The sequence below is a fragment of the Mustela putorius genome, unplaced genomic scaffold (assembly GCF_011764305.1).
Source record: "Mustela putorius furo isolate JIRA1106 unplaced genomic scaffold, ASM1176430v1.1 tig00003988_pilon_pilon_pilon, whole genome shotgun sequence".
Taxonomy (NCBI): domain Eukaryota; kingdom Metazoa; phylum Chordata; class Mammalia; order Carnivora; family Mustelidae; genus Mustela; species Mustela putorius.
The window spans coordinates 9,969,660-9,984,257 of NW_025422127.1; the positions used below are offsets into that span (position 1 = coordinate 9,969,660).

Consider the following 14,598-nt stretch of genomic DNA (forward strand, 5'->3'; position numbering starts at 1 on the left):
AAATTTAGGGCAAGCACACATATTGAAGATGTATAGTAGTCCTCAAAGACACTATGGAACCCCCAGTAGAGATTGGGTCCATGAATTCAAAAGTAGAGTAGCCACTTGACTATGTGTTCTTTCCCCACCTTTGCCTTAGTCCAGTGCAGACAAGGAGTACTCAGGTAGTTGACTTTAACCAGGTCTGGAGTTTGTCAGGTGAGGCTGACAAAAATGAGGCAAGGCAATTGTAGAAATTAAAGGAGAAGAATTATAATGTTGGATCATATTATCTAATCTGACTAAGAAAAAATTGTGCAGATGGATGGAGAGTAGAAAAGTAAGAAAAAACTGATAGGGGGAAAGTTCGGGCAACTCCATGAGCAGAAGAAATTATTTGAAATGAAGCATATGGGTTAGGAACCATAATGATAGGAAACACTGGTCAGAGAATGGAATAAAAAAATCAAGATTTCAAGCTGTACTGTAGTTGGAGGTCAGTGGTGTATGCATAGGCAGAGATAGGAGGAAGTCAATGAGCTGAGAGGTGAGGCTGCTCTGTCAGTTGTGTTTAAGGGTATTGGAGGAAGTACCAATGGTTCCAGGAGTAAGACAGAGACGAGGAACTTGGTGTTGCAGTTCTTCAGTGGACAGGGGAAGTGACCAGAAAGTTAGGATGATGATAGCAACAAGCAGAAGTACTAGGTGGTATTTATTGCCTCATGGCATGAATTTCAAGTAGCTGGATGTTAAAAGAGACACAGAGGAGGAATCATTGAAAATGGCAACTGAGAGCAAAAAGTATATCTATCAAGTCTTAGAGAAAAGAGTGTTGAGAGGAGGAAAAAAAAGAGCCTCCAAGTGAGGAAGAAATCGGTGTCTTCAGGGAAAAAGCAGGTTTTGGTCCAAACACCAAAGTGAAGGGAACTTGGAGGACATATGAGAGTTTGAAGATAATGGGCTCCAACTTCCAGAAGGCTCTGTAGAACATTTTGGGAGAGTGAGATGAGGGGGACAGATTAAGCACTTGGTAGTTAATGAAAGGCTCAGAGGATACAGGATCAGCCCTGAAAACTGAGATTCTGAGGACCTCTTAGAAGACAGAAATTCAAGCAGAAAGTCATGGGGTCATGAGGCTACTGACTTCTCAGCAGTTCTCCATGATGAGGCAACCAAGAAGATAAACAAATGCCTCTTTAACAGGAATGTGTTCCTGGGCTCTGCCTCAGAGAGGTCTCTGGCTCTGCTCATCATTCCAGGGGAACCCTGCTCCCCTCTACCTCACCATTTTCTGCTCTGGCCATGATGGGGTTTTTCTCGTGTCTCAAAGATGCCATGTTTTCTCCTACCTCAGTATGTACACTGACCCAAGCGATCTCTCCACTTTCCTCTGAGAAATTCTTACTCACCCTTCACCTTTCACTCTAAGTATGATTTCCTCTTTTACACCAATTCCACAGTTCCACAGCACTTTCTAACTCTTCATGAAATTTCTGCCTAATGAGAGTTTTCAAAACGGGACTGTAAGCTCCATGATGGCAGAGACTACACTTTCTTCTCTTCTCCATCCTCTCACCTGCAGCATAAACTTGTGCGTACAAGGCACTCAGTTACTATCTACCAAAAGGCTGACTGGAGGGCTAGTCTGATTGGTGTGGTTACATTCCAGGGTAAAGTTACCATTAGCTTAAGAGACAAAACAATTAGGGTTGATTTCTTACGTGGCCCCTTATTCACTTTAACGTGTTGGGATATCACTTAACTGTTCCTAACTAATTGGCAATTGCTTAGAAAGTTTATCAGGGTATTGCTTGTTTTCAATGCAATCCTTTTGGTATTTTTAATGTAAACTGCTCTTGATACCGGTTTCTTTATTTTTTCCTGTGAAACAAGATTGGAACATGTAAATTAAATAATCTTCCAAACTTCATGGTGTACTCTTACCTTAAACTCACCCTTTGATTTGATGATAAAATCTCACTAACAACATCCTACAGGACTGGGACAGACACATGGAAACAGTAAATTACCTGCACAGGAGATATAAGCTTCCTCTTGTAAAAAACATGAATTGCGTCTCCAGGGGTCAGAAGGACATTGCCAGAGAGAGGAATCGGTTTTCCGACACTGGATTTGATCCACCCACCGAGGTCTAGAACCTTCCCTGGGAACTATGGAGTCGCTGACCGTCCCACTGTCTCCACAGCCAAGATGTCTACAGATGATGGACAAGGTGATGTCTGCCATGGGGCTGTGGCAGACACTGCCCCAGGTCCCATTGTAGAAAACTTCCAGCCACCCAGCACACTCCTGGTCCTCGCTCACCATCCTGAGCTTCAGGAAGTCTAAATTGGAAGGCGAGAGAGGGGGAAAGAGTCCACAGTAAGCATTCCACTCAGCGCCCTTGATTTTTTTTCTCCATACCAGAGACTATTAACACTCATCCCTGACTCTGCTGAGGAAGGACCCACTAGGTGGCAAGACTGAAACTGACCTCCCTTTTCCCTGATTTTGTGTGTTTGTGTCTGGGTTTCTATTTCCCCCACAGCGATGTAGTAGAATATGAACAGAGAAGAATAGCCACCTGGGCACTCTACCCAGAGGGAAAGCGGAATCCTGCTTCCTGAGTGTGGAAAGTGGGGTGATACGCTGAATAATGGCCCCCCAAAGGTGTTGTGTAAATATGTTACTTTACATGCAAAGGACACTTTTCAGACATGATTAAGATAAGGACCTTAGGATGGTGAGATTAACCTGGAGTAGTGTGGGTTGACCAGGTTAAGCCCAAGTCCGATCACCTCTTTGACCTACTATCCTTAAAAATGGAAAATCTTTCCCAACTTCAGTCAGAGGGAAACGTGACTGAGGAAGAATGGTCAGAGGAAGGCAACGTTTTCAGCCTGAAGAGAAAGAAAGGAATCTACCTCCCACCCACTGAATGCGCGTGGCCTTAGGAAACTAGAGAAGACAGGGAAAAGAAATCTCCCCCAAAGCCTCCGGAAAGAATGCAGCCCTTTTGACACCTTGATTTTAGCCAGTGAGACCCTTGTTGGACTTCTAATGTACAAAACTATACATTGATAAATTGTGTTGTTTCTACCACTCATTATATAGTAATGCATTTCGACAGCAATAGGATCTCAAGACTTTACCACCAAAGAGATCTGAAGACCAAGCCCTGCTTTCAAATGGAAACTGTAGGAAATGGCTCTGTCAGGAGCTCTTGCTGTGAAGGAAGGACCTGAACCTCAGATGCCACAGGAGGAAAAGAAGCACCTAATCTTTATATCTAAAAAGGCAGTGTGGAAGGAAGTCTCCTCTGGCCCTTTCAGCAACACCCTTCAGGGCTCAGACTCCCATCCTCCAGAGCCCACACCTCCTCTCCCAGCCTGTAGACAGCGTGCAGGCAGACCTGAGCAGATGACCCCTGCATCCTCCTTGTGTCTGCAGTCGTGCTGTCCCCAGCCCCGGGAAGGACACCTCCAAATGTGGGACTCCTTTCCTGTGCACTCCAGGTCGTCCAGCCAGATAGGGTCTGATCCCTCCCCGAAGTGAGCAGAGACCGTGGCATTGAGGGCTTCTCCGCAGCCCAGCTGTCTGCACACCACGTGGGCATCACTCAGGTCCCAGCTGTCATCACAGATGGTGCCCCAGGAGCCCTGGTGAAGGATCTCCACTCTGCCGGCACAGGGACCGCCTCCGTCCACCAGGCGGAGCTGTCTGCTATCTGAGGAGAAAATCAAGCCACTGGAGCATTTCACAGGAAAGGAAAAGGACTTTCTTGCCCCTGGGACCCCTCACCTGAGCAGGTGGCTGCACTCTCCTGTGAGGCTGCAGAGCCCTCGGGTTCAGACACAGAGTCGTTGCACTGGGGTAGCACCTGGGTCTGGTTTCCTGCAGAAACAGCATGGTCAGAGGGTTAGGAGTGTTGAGGAACAGGAAACTGAATTAAACTCAAGAGTAACCTAGTACTGGGGTCTGAGATGAAAGCTGAAACATAACAGCAAGTTTACTAGAATTGTAGATTTCACCACTTTACGGAAAGTTCTGCTTCTGACAATGCCAAATTTTTGTTATGCAGCGTTAGGAACCAGAAAACTTATACATGCCATAATACTGAGCATTTACTGAAGACAAATGAAATGTTTGTCTTCAAAAGGACTTGAATAGGCATGGTTATAGTATCTTTATCTGTAATAGCCCCAAACTGTGATGCCACCTAAAACATGTGACATTCTTGAAACAAAGTAACAGGCAGAAGCTGGATGGGCTGGGTCGATGCTGTCAATGAGGACTTAAAGGAGGTAAGGAAAATGTGACTGGAAGTTGGAGGGGAAATGAGCAGTGATCTATGTTATGTAAATTAACATATAGTTGCTTTAAGTGGCTAGATTGGGAAGAAATTTATTATGCAATAGTAACCAGAAAATAACTTCCATCAGTCTCAATAACTGAGAGCAACCAGCAAAATCAGTCAATAAATATTTATTTACTGATAAATATTGTTTATTTACAAACCCAGTAAATATTTATTTACTGATAAATAAATATTGTTTATTTACAAACCCACAGAATACACAGCCAGGGCATACAGCTCATTTAGCAAGGCTGATCACATCTTGTACTCCCCCCACCCACACACAAAATGACATTTTAAAAATCATTAAATTTGTTTTTTGAAAACAATTTTGAAAAATCATTAAAATGTATTTTTTGAATATATATATATATATATTTTTTGCCAAAATAGGATTAAGCTGGAAACACAGGATTTATACTGTGCAACAAAGGAAGATTGGTGTTCAGTGATTGACTTTGCTAATACTTTCAATTTCTACTTTGAAAACAGCCAAATCCCAATTTGCATTCAGGCAGGATGGTATATAACACCAATTTACCATGTTTCCACTTATTTAATTCTCCTGATTATGGCCATAACTCAATTTGAAAGGAAAGTCTACATAATGATTGGCCTGTATTCTTTAAAAAGTTGATGTCATTAAATACAAAGCGAGATTCAGGAAGAGTCCCTGGTCAGAGAACACTGAAAGGAAGACAATTGAATGCAGCATATTTCCTCAACTCTTTTTTTGTTGCGAAGTTCACATTAGGGACAGTCGGGAAATTCTGAATCAGACTTATGAACTAGAAAACAGAATTACAACAATGGTAATCAGTCAGAAGATGAATAGCTAAAGAAGATGTACCATATATAATGTAATATTATTCAGCCATGAGGAAGAAGGAAACCCTGCCACTTGGGACAACAGGGATGGATAGTGCAGGCATTACACTAAATAGGATTAGCCAGAAGGAGAAAGACCGGTATTACATGATATCATTTTTAGGTAGAATCCAAAAAAAAATCAAAATCAGTATGATGCTAATAAGCAAAATAAGTCAGTCAGAGAAAGACAAATACCATGTGTTTTCACTCATATGTAGAATTTAAGAAACAAAACAGATGAACAAAAGGGAAGGAGAAAAAAGAGAGAGAGAGAAGCAAACTCTTAACTACAGAGAATGAACAGGGTTGATGGAGGGAGGTGGGCGGGGAGAAGGGCTAAATACATGATGGGCATTAAGGAGGGCACCTGTGATGAGCACTGGGGGTTGTAAGTGATGAATCACTAAATTCTATGAACTAGAATTTAAATAAAAATTTGAAAGAGAAACAAAATCAAAATCACAGAAATGTGGAGTAGCATAACTATTGCCAGAGGCTGGGGGATGAGGAAGTAGGGAGAGCTGTGTAAAAATGTGCAGACTTCCAATTATAAAATAAATCAGTTCTGAGGGTCTCGTGCATAACGTAGTGACCATAGTTGATAACACCATATTGTATAATTGAAATTTGCTGTAAGAGTCTAACTTAAATGTTTCACACACACACAGAAAGGTAAATTTGTGAGGCCATGGCTGTGTTAATTAACTAGAATGGGGGGAATCCTGTCACAAAGTATATGTATATCCAGGCACCTCATGGTACACTTGGACGGTCTTACAATTTTGTCAGTTATATCTCAATCAAGCTGAAATTTTAAAAAAACTTTGCTAAGAAATTGTCCATTTTGATTGAGATTGGAGTTAATTTACAGATGAACTTTGAGGTAGCTGACTATATTTAATATTTTCAATTCATTTATATGCTGTATCTCTTCATTTTTAAACATCTATAATCTCTCTTGGAGATCTTTTATGTTTTTTTTTAAGACTTTATTTATTTGACAGAAAGAGACGAGAGAGGGAACACAAGCACGGGGAGAGGGAGAGGGAGAAGCGGGCTTCCTGCTGAGCTGGGAGCCCAATGCGGGGCTCAATCCCCTGACCCTGGGATCATGACCTGAGCTGAAGACAGAGGCTTAATCAACTAAGCCACCCAGGTACCCCTATTTCAGTACCTTTAATAACACATTTCCCCCTGCTTTTCTTTTTTTAATTTATTTTTATTTATTTACAGCATAACAGTATTCATTATTTTTGCACCACACCCAGTGCTCCATGCAATCCATGCCCTCTATAATACCCACCACCTGGTACCCCAACCTCCTACCCCCTGCCCCCTTCAAAACCCTCAGATTGTTTTTCAGAGTCCACAGTCTTTCATGGTTCACCTCCCCTTCCAATTTCCCCCAACTCCCTTCTCCTCTCTAACTCCCCATGTCCTCCATGCTATTTGTTATCTTTTATATTTTTAACCAGATTTTCTCCCTGGTGGTTTATGTTTTTTATCTTATCATGACTAGTACATCTTTTCATTGATACTATTTGCTAATATTAATTTTAAAAATTTTGTATATATTTTGCACATGATTTTATATCCAGCAATGTTATAATTAGACTGTAACTTCTAGTAATCTAACTACAGATTCCTTTGAGTTTTATGCATTTGTGCATTTTTTGCAATCCTGTTGTAAATTTTATTTCTTCCATTTTAGTTCTTTTACTTTTAAATAATTTTGCCCCCCGGTAAATTGTTGGATAAAAATGGTAATAGATATTAATATCATCTCCCTCATCCCAGGGAAAAATATTTCAATATTTCACCATTAGTGTGATATTTGCTCTGGATTTTTGTAATATGGTCTTTAACAGACTGACGAAAACCCCTTCTATTTTCAATATGCTAAGAGATGTTATCATGTATCATTCTTGAATCTTTCCAAATGCCTTTCCATATCTGATTAAAAGATTATGTGATTTTTTTCTTGTTTAGTTTCGTTAATTGGTACATCTTATAATAACTGCATTTCTGGGACAAACTCTGTCTGGTTGTGGTGTATTAATTTTTTTACATCTCCAGATTTAATTTGCTTACATTTACTTCATGAATTCTGAATCCATAAAGAAAAAGTGGTCTGTAATTCACCTTTCTTCTAATACCCCAGTCATATTTTTATATTTATGGGTCCTTTCTGATATTTACATGATTTTTGCAACTTTTCAGTAAGTTTATGTTTGTTTAAAAATGAGAAGTTTAATGCAAAGGAAAAAAAGAATTAACACCCAGTCTTCCAAAAAATTAAAAAAGAGAGAGAGAATAATTCCTACCTCACTTATAAGAGTTGGAAATGTGTGTCTGTAAGAGGTGGTAAGCTCTAGAGTCGCTTATGTAACCATCTTGGACAAGATCATCAAGCTCTTTTTGGTGAAAAATAGCAAGCTAATTATAAAATTTATATGGAAAAAGCCAAGAATGTTCAACACTGATCAACAACGATCTTGAGAAGAAAAACAATGAAGTTAAAGGTACAATTTTACCACATATCAAGACATACTACATGGACATTGGGGAGGGTATGTGCTATGGTGGGTGCTGTGAAGTGTGTAAGCCTGACGATTCACAGACCTGTATCTCTGGGGCTAATAATACATTATATGTTAATAAAAAAATTTTAAATACATACTACAAAGTTATAATAATTACTGAACTGGGGCATTCATGCCAAAATAGACAATGATATAATAAAAGAGATTGGAGTCCAGAAGATGACCCAGATATACTGTAGACTCATTATGACCAAGGTGGCACTGTAGTGGGGAAAGTGTCTTTTTAAGGAAGGATTCTGAATGGCTAAAATTAGCAAGTCAGGGAATGACAGATGCTGGCAAGGATGCAGAGAACGGGGAACCCTCCTACACTGTTGGTGGGAATATGAGCTGGTGCAACCACTCTGAAAAACAGCATGGAAGTTCCTCAAAAAGTTGAAAATAGAGCTACCCTACGACCCAACAATTGCACTACTGGGTATTTACCCTAAAGATACAAATGTAGTGATCCGAATGGGCATGTGCACCCAAATGTTTATAGCAGCAATGTCCACAATAGCCAAACTATGGAAAGAACCTAGATGTCCATCAACAGATGAATAGATAAAGAAGATGAGGTGTATACACACACACACACACACACACATGCACACGCACACACACACACACACACACAATGGAATACTATGCAGCCATCAAGAGAAATTAAATCTTGCCAATTGCCACGACGTGGATGGAACTAGAGGGTATTATTACTGAGTGAAATAAGTCAATCAGAGAAAGACAATTATCATATGATCTCCCTGATATGAGGATTTTGAGAGGCAAAGTGGGGGGTCAGGGGGGTAGGAAAGGAATAAATGAAACAAGATGGGATGGGGAGGGAGACAAACCATAAGAGACTCTTAATCTCACAAAACAAACTGAGGGTTGCTGGGGGTAGGGAGGGTAGGGAAAGGGTGGTTGGGTTATGGACACTGGGGAAGGTATGTGCTATGGTGAGTGGGTGAGTGCTGTGAAGTGTGTAAACCTGGCAATTCACAGACCTGTACCCCTGGGGCTAATAATACATTGTATGCTAATAAAAAATTAAAAATTATAAATTATAAGAAAGAAGGATTCTGAGTCTATTAAATATTCATGTAAAAATATAAAATTTGATCCCTATCACATATGAAAACTAATTACAGGACTATATAACAAAATGTGAAATAAAGATAACTAAACCATAGAGGAATATCTTCAGGATCTTAGGGCAGACAAAGTTCTCTTCAAAGGACATAAGAAGCAGTATGTGGGGGAAAAAAAGTTGATAAATGGAACCTTGTTAAATTCAAGAACTTGGCTTATCAATGAACACCATTAAGAGAGTAAAAATGAAAGGGCAAGAGTTAAACACCCAAAATAAATACATACATATTTATACCACAAGTCATTGTCACAGTTATCTGCAACATCACTATTTGTAATCACTGAGAAGTGGAAATAAATAAAAACTCCACCGTTGGTTGATGGATCAATACCTGGTCACATGGTCATTCAATGGGATATGTCACAATAATAAAAATGAGTGAAACACAGCTATAAACAACTACATGCATGAATCGTGCACACAGTATGGAATCAAAGAAGTTAGGTACAAAATGAAACATACTATATGATTTTATATAAAGTTCGAAATAGAAAAAAAAACTATTCTATAGCATAGAAATGAGGAGACTGGCTTTCTTCAAAGAAAATGGTGGGCATAGGGACTGGTAGGGTATGAACGTGGCTTCCGAGATGCTGCCAATGATCTCTTTGTTGATCTGGGTTGGGGGTACACAGTATTCGTGTTGTTATGATTCACTGAAGTACATGCTTACTACTTACAGACTTTCTCTGTAAATAATTCTCAGATATATTTAAATAATAGTGTTAATTTTAAAAGATATCCCTCTTAACATCCCTTGCCTTGAACTGAAAGGCAAATGAACAATGAAAAGAACTATGTTTTATCATGGACTATCTCATTTTAAAAATAATTTCTCCACAGTCTCTGCTCTTAAGGACATTTCACTCAAGAAGCATCCTGATTACCAGTTAACCATTTCCTCTCTCTTACCTGAGCAGATCACCGAGGCTGTGTTTCCACGGGTACAACTAGGAATGCCCAGGGCAGTCACAGGGCAAGTCCACAAAAAAGACTCAGCCCCTGAGCAGTGAAATCGAGCTTCCCAAATTTTATCACCTCCTTCCACAAAGTATGCTCCTTTTGGAGTAGAGACAGCAACTCCACAGCCAAGCTGTTGACAAACAACATTGGCATTGGCCATATTCCAATGTGAGGCACAGAGTGTTTTCCACTGTCCAGAAATATGCATTTCCACTTGTCCCTCACACTGAGAGATACCATTTTTCATGAGCCGGACTTCTGTGTACACTAATGGGAGAAGACAATATTTCAGACAAATCTCATGTCTGTCTTACCCCAGGAGAGTATGTGGCAAGGTTGAAGTCCCACTCTGCATCTCACCTGAACAGAAAACTTGAACAGCCCCACGGTGGCATGCATCTCCTGGACAGGACTCGTTGTGGCAAAACCAGAGCTCAGGTTCATGCCCCTTACACTGGAATTCTTTAGGCCAGACTCTATATGACTCTTTGATAGACATATCTCCCAGGAAAGACACAGCTCTGCCACACCCCAGCTCCGCACAGATGACCTGGGCAGTGAGTAGCGTAAAGTTCCCATCAGACAGTGGAACCCAGTCTCTTCCAGAATGCACTTCTACCCGCCCTAAGCAGGGTCCATCCCCTCCAGCTAGACGCACAAATCCTAAAAGAAAAAAGAAAACCAAACCAAACCAAGTAAATGTTCATGATTCTGGTTTGGCAGTTAGAAGTGGCATGTCATGCGTAATAGTATATGACCATTAGATGTCATAGTTAAAAGTTTTCCTTTTCCCAGGCATTGGGAAGGAGAAGAGGACTTGACAGTTAGTATCAAGAACGGGACCTCCCTGAGTCAGTTTCTGAAGGCAGAGTATTTGGAGTAGCTGAATACTAGGGAAATATATTTGTGGGCTGTTTAGAGAAGCGAATTCCTCATATGAGCCCAGGGAAACTGCGTAATATGTAGGCATTCAAACCTGCCTACAGAAGTATAAAGAACAGAACCAACAGAGGGACATGGGCTATGAGGGGGTAGAGATCTATCAGCCAGACAAGGTTAGAAAGTCATCCTGAGACTTGTGGGGCTCAAATTCTGGTCAAATTTCTTTCCTAGGAGCCAAACCTCAAATGACTGAGGATTAAGAAAAACCATGAGATCTGTATCCATGAATGTATGACAGCCTGCAGACAGACTGACGCCTTGATATGCATATTTATACAAATAAATGGAAAAGTTATCTTGTGTTCATGGATTTTTTTGTATATTCTTTCATTTTCTTCTTAAATTTTTTAATCTTTTTTTAAAGATTTTATTTATTTATTTGACAGACAGAGATCACAAGTAGGCAGAGAGGCAGGCAGAGAGAGAGGAGGAAGCAGGCTCATTGCTGAGCAGAGAACCCAATATGGGGCTCGATCCCAGGACCCTGGGATCATGACCTGAGCCGAAGGCAGAGGCTTTAACCCACTGAGCCACCCAGGTGCCCAAATTTTTTAATTTTTAAAAGAGTGAGCATTTAGGGGTGCCTGGGTGCCTCAGTCATTAAGCGTCTGTCTTCTCCTCAGGTCATGATCCCAGAGTCCTGGGATCAAGCCCCGCATCGGGCTCTCTGCCCAGCGAGAAGCCTGCTTCTCTCTCTCCCACTGTTCCTGCTTGTGTTCTCTCTGACTGTGTCTCTCTCTATCAAATAAATAAATAAAATCTTTAAAAAAATTAAACAGTAAGCATTAAAAATACGCAGAAATTAGATGACTGAATTAGCTGACAAAGTCTTTAAACCATTCATTTAATGAAACATAAAGCAGCTTTTTAAAAACTAGGAAAAAAAACAAATGGAGCTCCTAAAACTAAAAAATATAATAGCTGGAATGAAAAAATTATCTAATTTACTTAAAAGATTAGACATTGCAGAATAAAAGAATTATGAAATTAAACACAGGACAGTAGAAGCTTTCTCTCTGAAGTCCAGAGAGAAAAGGCAGAAAAATCACCTATGAAAATGCATCTCAAAACCGAATGAAAATAAAAACATTTTCATACAAATAAAAAGTGATAGAATTTGAGGCCACCAGAACTGCATTACACAAAAATGTTAAAGTTCAAGCTAAAAGAAAATAGTAACAGATGAAAACATGAATCTATGTTTTCAAAGCTATAAAGACCACTGTAAATTATAAATCTGTGGGTAAATATAAAAAAAACTTTGTCTCATTTCTAAAATAATAGAATATTTAAGGCAAATATAACAATCATGTGTTATAAGATTTATGATATATTTATAAGTAAAACATATGACAACAATAGCAGAAATGATGAGAGAATGGAAGCATACTGTGTAAGGTCTTATATTATATGTTGTGATATAATATCATTTGAAGGCAAAATGTGATTACAGAGTAATAATTTCAACATTATGGTAAACTCTAAGCAAAGCAATATATCTAATAAACCAATAGAGTAAATAAAATAGAATACTAAAAATATTCAAAGATTAAAATAGTAATAAAGAATACCTAAGAACTGCAAGTCAGTAGACTTACACCCAAGCATATCAACAATTACATTAAATTGAAATAATTTAAATACTTCAAATAAAAACAAGATAACCATACTGGACAGAAATAAGACATCACCTCTATATCTCAATAAAACTAGGGAAAAAGAGTAAGACACACCATATGTTGTCCACAAAAACATATACATTAAATATAAATACAGAAACAGGGGTGTCTGGGTGGCTCAGTCAGTGAAGCATCTGACTCTTGATTTCAGCTCAGGTCATGATCTCAGAGCCCTGAGATCAAGTCCCATACCAGCTCCATACTGGGGATAGAGCCTAATTGAGATTCTCCCTCTCCCTCTGTCCCTCCCCCTCCCTCTCTTTCTAAAATAAAATTAAAATTTTTAAAAATTAACACAGAAACCTATCATATGATCTCCCTGATATGAGGAAGTGGTGATACAACATGGAGGCTTAAGTGGGTAGAAGAAGAATAAATGAAACAAGATGGGATTGGGAGGGAGACAAACCATAAGTGACTCTTAATCTCACAAAACAAACTGAGGGTTGCCGGGGGCAGGGGGTTTGGGAGAAGGGGGTGGGATTATGGACATTGGGGAGGGTATGTGATTTGGTGAGTGCTGTGAAGTGTGTAAACCTGGTGATTCACAGACCTGTACCCCTGGGGATAAAAATATATGTTTATCAAAAATAAAAAATTTAAAAAAAAAATTAACACAGAAACCTATTAAAAGTGTCAGAAAAGATAAGACATGCAAACACTAATCTAAGAAAGCTGTCGTTATCTATGTTAACATCAGACAAACTAAGACTATAAGACAAGGAATATGTTTAAAAATAAAGAAGAAACATTTTATGATGATAAAATACAAAAGAAATCATTTAATACCAAAATTAGTGGGACACCGCTAAAGCAGTGCTTAGAAGAAAATCTAGAGCCTTGACACTTCCTTGATACATACATTAGAATACAAAAGAAAAATTAAATATAAATGATCTAAGATTCCAACTCAAGAATCTACAAAAATAACAGCAAATCATAACCAAAAGAGAAGAATGTAAACTAAGAAACAAATCAGTGAGGTATAAAACAAATAAAATAAAGAAAATCAACAGAGTACACTGGTGATTCTTTTTAAAAGAATAGTAAAACTGATCATCTTCTAGTAGATCTGATCAAGCAAAAAATGAGGAAATAAACAAATTAACAATATCAGGAATGAAAAGGGGATTATCATTATGGATCCTATCAATATGTAAAAGATAATAAGATATGAACAAATTTTGTCCTAATTTGAAAATTTTATTTATAATAGTATGAGTTCATGAAAACGAATTACTTATCAAATTTATCAAAAACTATATAAAAATTTATGGAAAATCCAAATATTCTTATATTTGTTAAAGAAGTAAAACGCATATTATATTGAGGCAGGTGAGTGGCTCAGTTGGTTAAACATCTTCAGCTCAGGGGTCAGGTCGTAGTCCACGGGTCCTAGAATCTAGCACCTTGGGTTCCCTGATGAGCAGGGAGCCAGCTTCTTCCTCTCCCTCTGCCCTCCACTCCCTCGCCCCACCCTGCTCCTGCTCGCTCTCGCTCTCTCTCATTCTCTCTCCCTCAAATAAATAAATAAAATCTTAACAAAAAAAAAAAAGAAAGAAATAGAGCTCATATTGTAAAAACTTCCCACAAATGAATTGCAAGCTTCAAATACCTGTGGAGCTCAAAAACAACTCCTACACTCCCACAGAGGAAGAGAAGGAAAGAAGAAATTGAGAACAAGAAGTCTAAAACAGTAGCTGTAGTGAATGTATGAATTAACATGGATCTCCAGTCCCCAGCCTCTCCTCTTGAAGTTAATTGTGTCTTCCTACCCTTGCCATTTTGTACCTCAGAGCTGTAGCCCTTCCCAAGTTATGAAGCCCCTCCCCAATCTTTTTCCTAGAACCCTCTGAAATCCTCTCTATTTCAAACAAGCTCTTCTGTACTCTTCACAGATCATTCTTTCTACCTCTGAATTTTTGCTAAACACAATATTTCTAACAATCTACTAGAGGCTGAAATTTCTCTTTCAAACCCCTTTCCTAAAATTGAGAGAAAGGAATTCCAAGAACCAATTTAAAATTCTGCAGAAGGGCGCCTGGTGGCTCAGTGGATTAAAGCCTCTGCCTT

The 14,598-nt window shown here is 39.2% G+C and overlaps 1 protein-coding gene across 4 annotated transcripts in view; it reads right to left on the reverse strand.

The window, feature by feature from the left end:
* The window catches only part of LOC101683217 (antigen WC1.1), a 47,939-nt gene that overhangs the window by 8,404 nt on the left and 24,937 nt on the right, over positions 1 to 14,598 (reverse strand). For all 4 annotated transcript variants that reach the window (XM_045071732.1, XM_045071731.1, XM_045071730.1 and 1 more), the window contains exons 3-7: positions 10,265 to 10,567; positions 9,854 to 10,171; positions 3,781 to 3,873; positions 3,392 to 3,706; positions 2,010 to 2,324 (exon numbers count right to left, since the gene is read on the reverse strand). In XM_045071732.1, the coding sequence (XP_044927667.1) occupies positions 2,010 to 2,324; positions 3,392 to 3,706; positions 3,781 to 3,873; positions 9,854 to 10,171; positions 10,265 to 10,567 (1,344 nt within the window). The remainder of the gene's footprint in view (positions 1 to 2,009; positions 2,325 to 3,391; positions 3,707 to 3,780; positions 3,874 to 9,853; positions 10,172 to 10,264; positions 10,568 to 14,598) is intronic.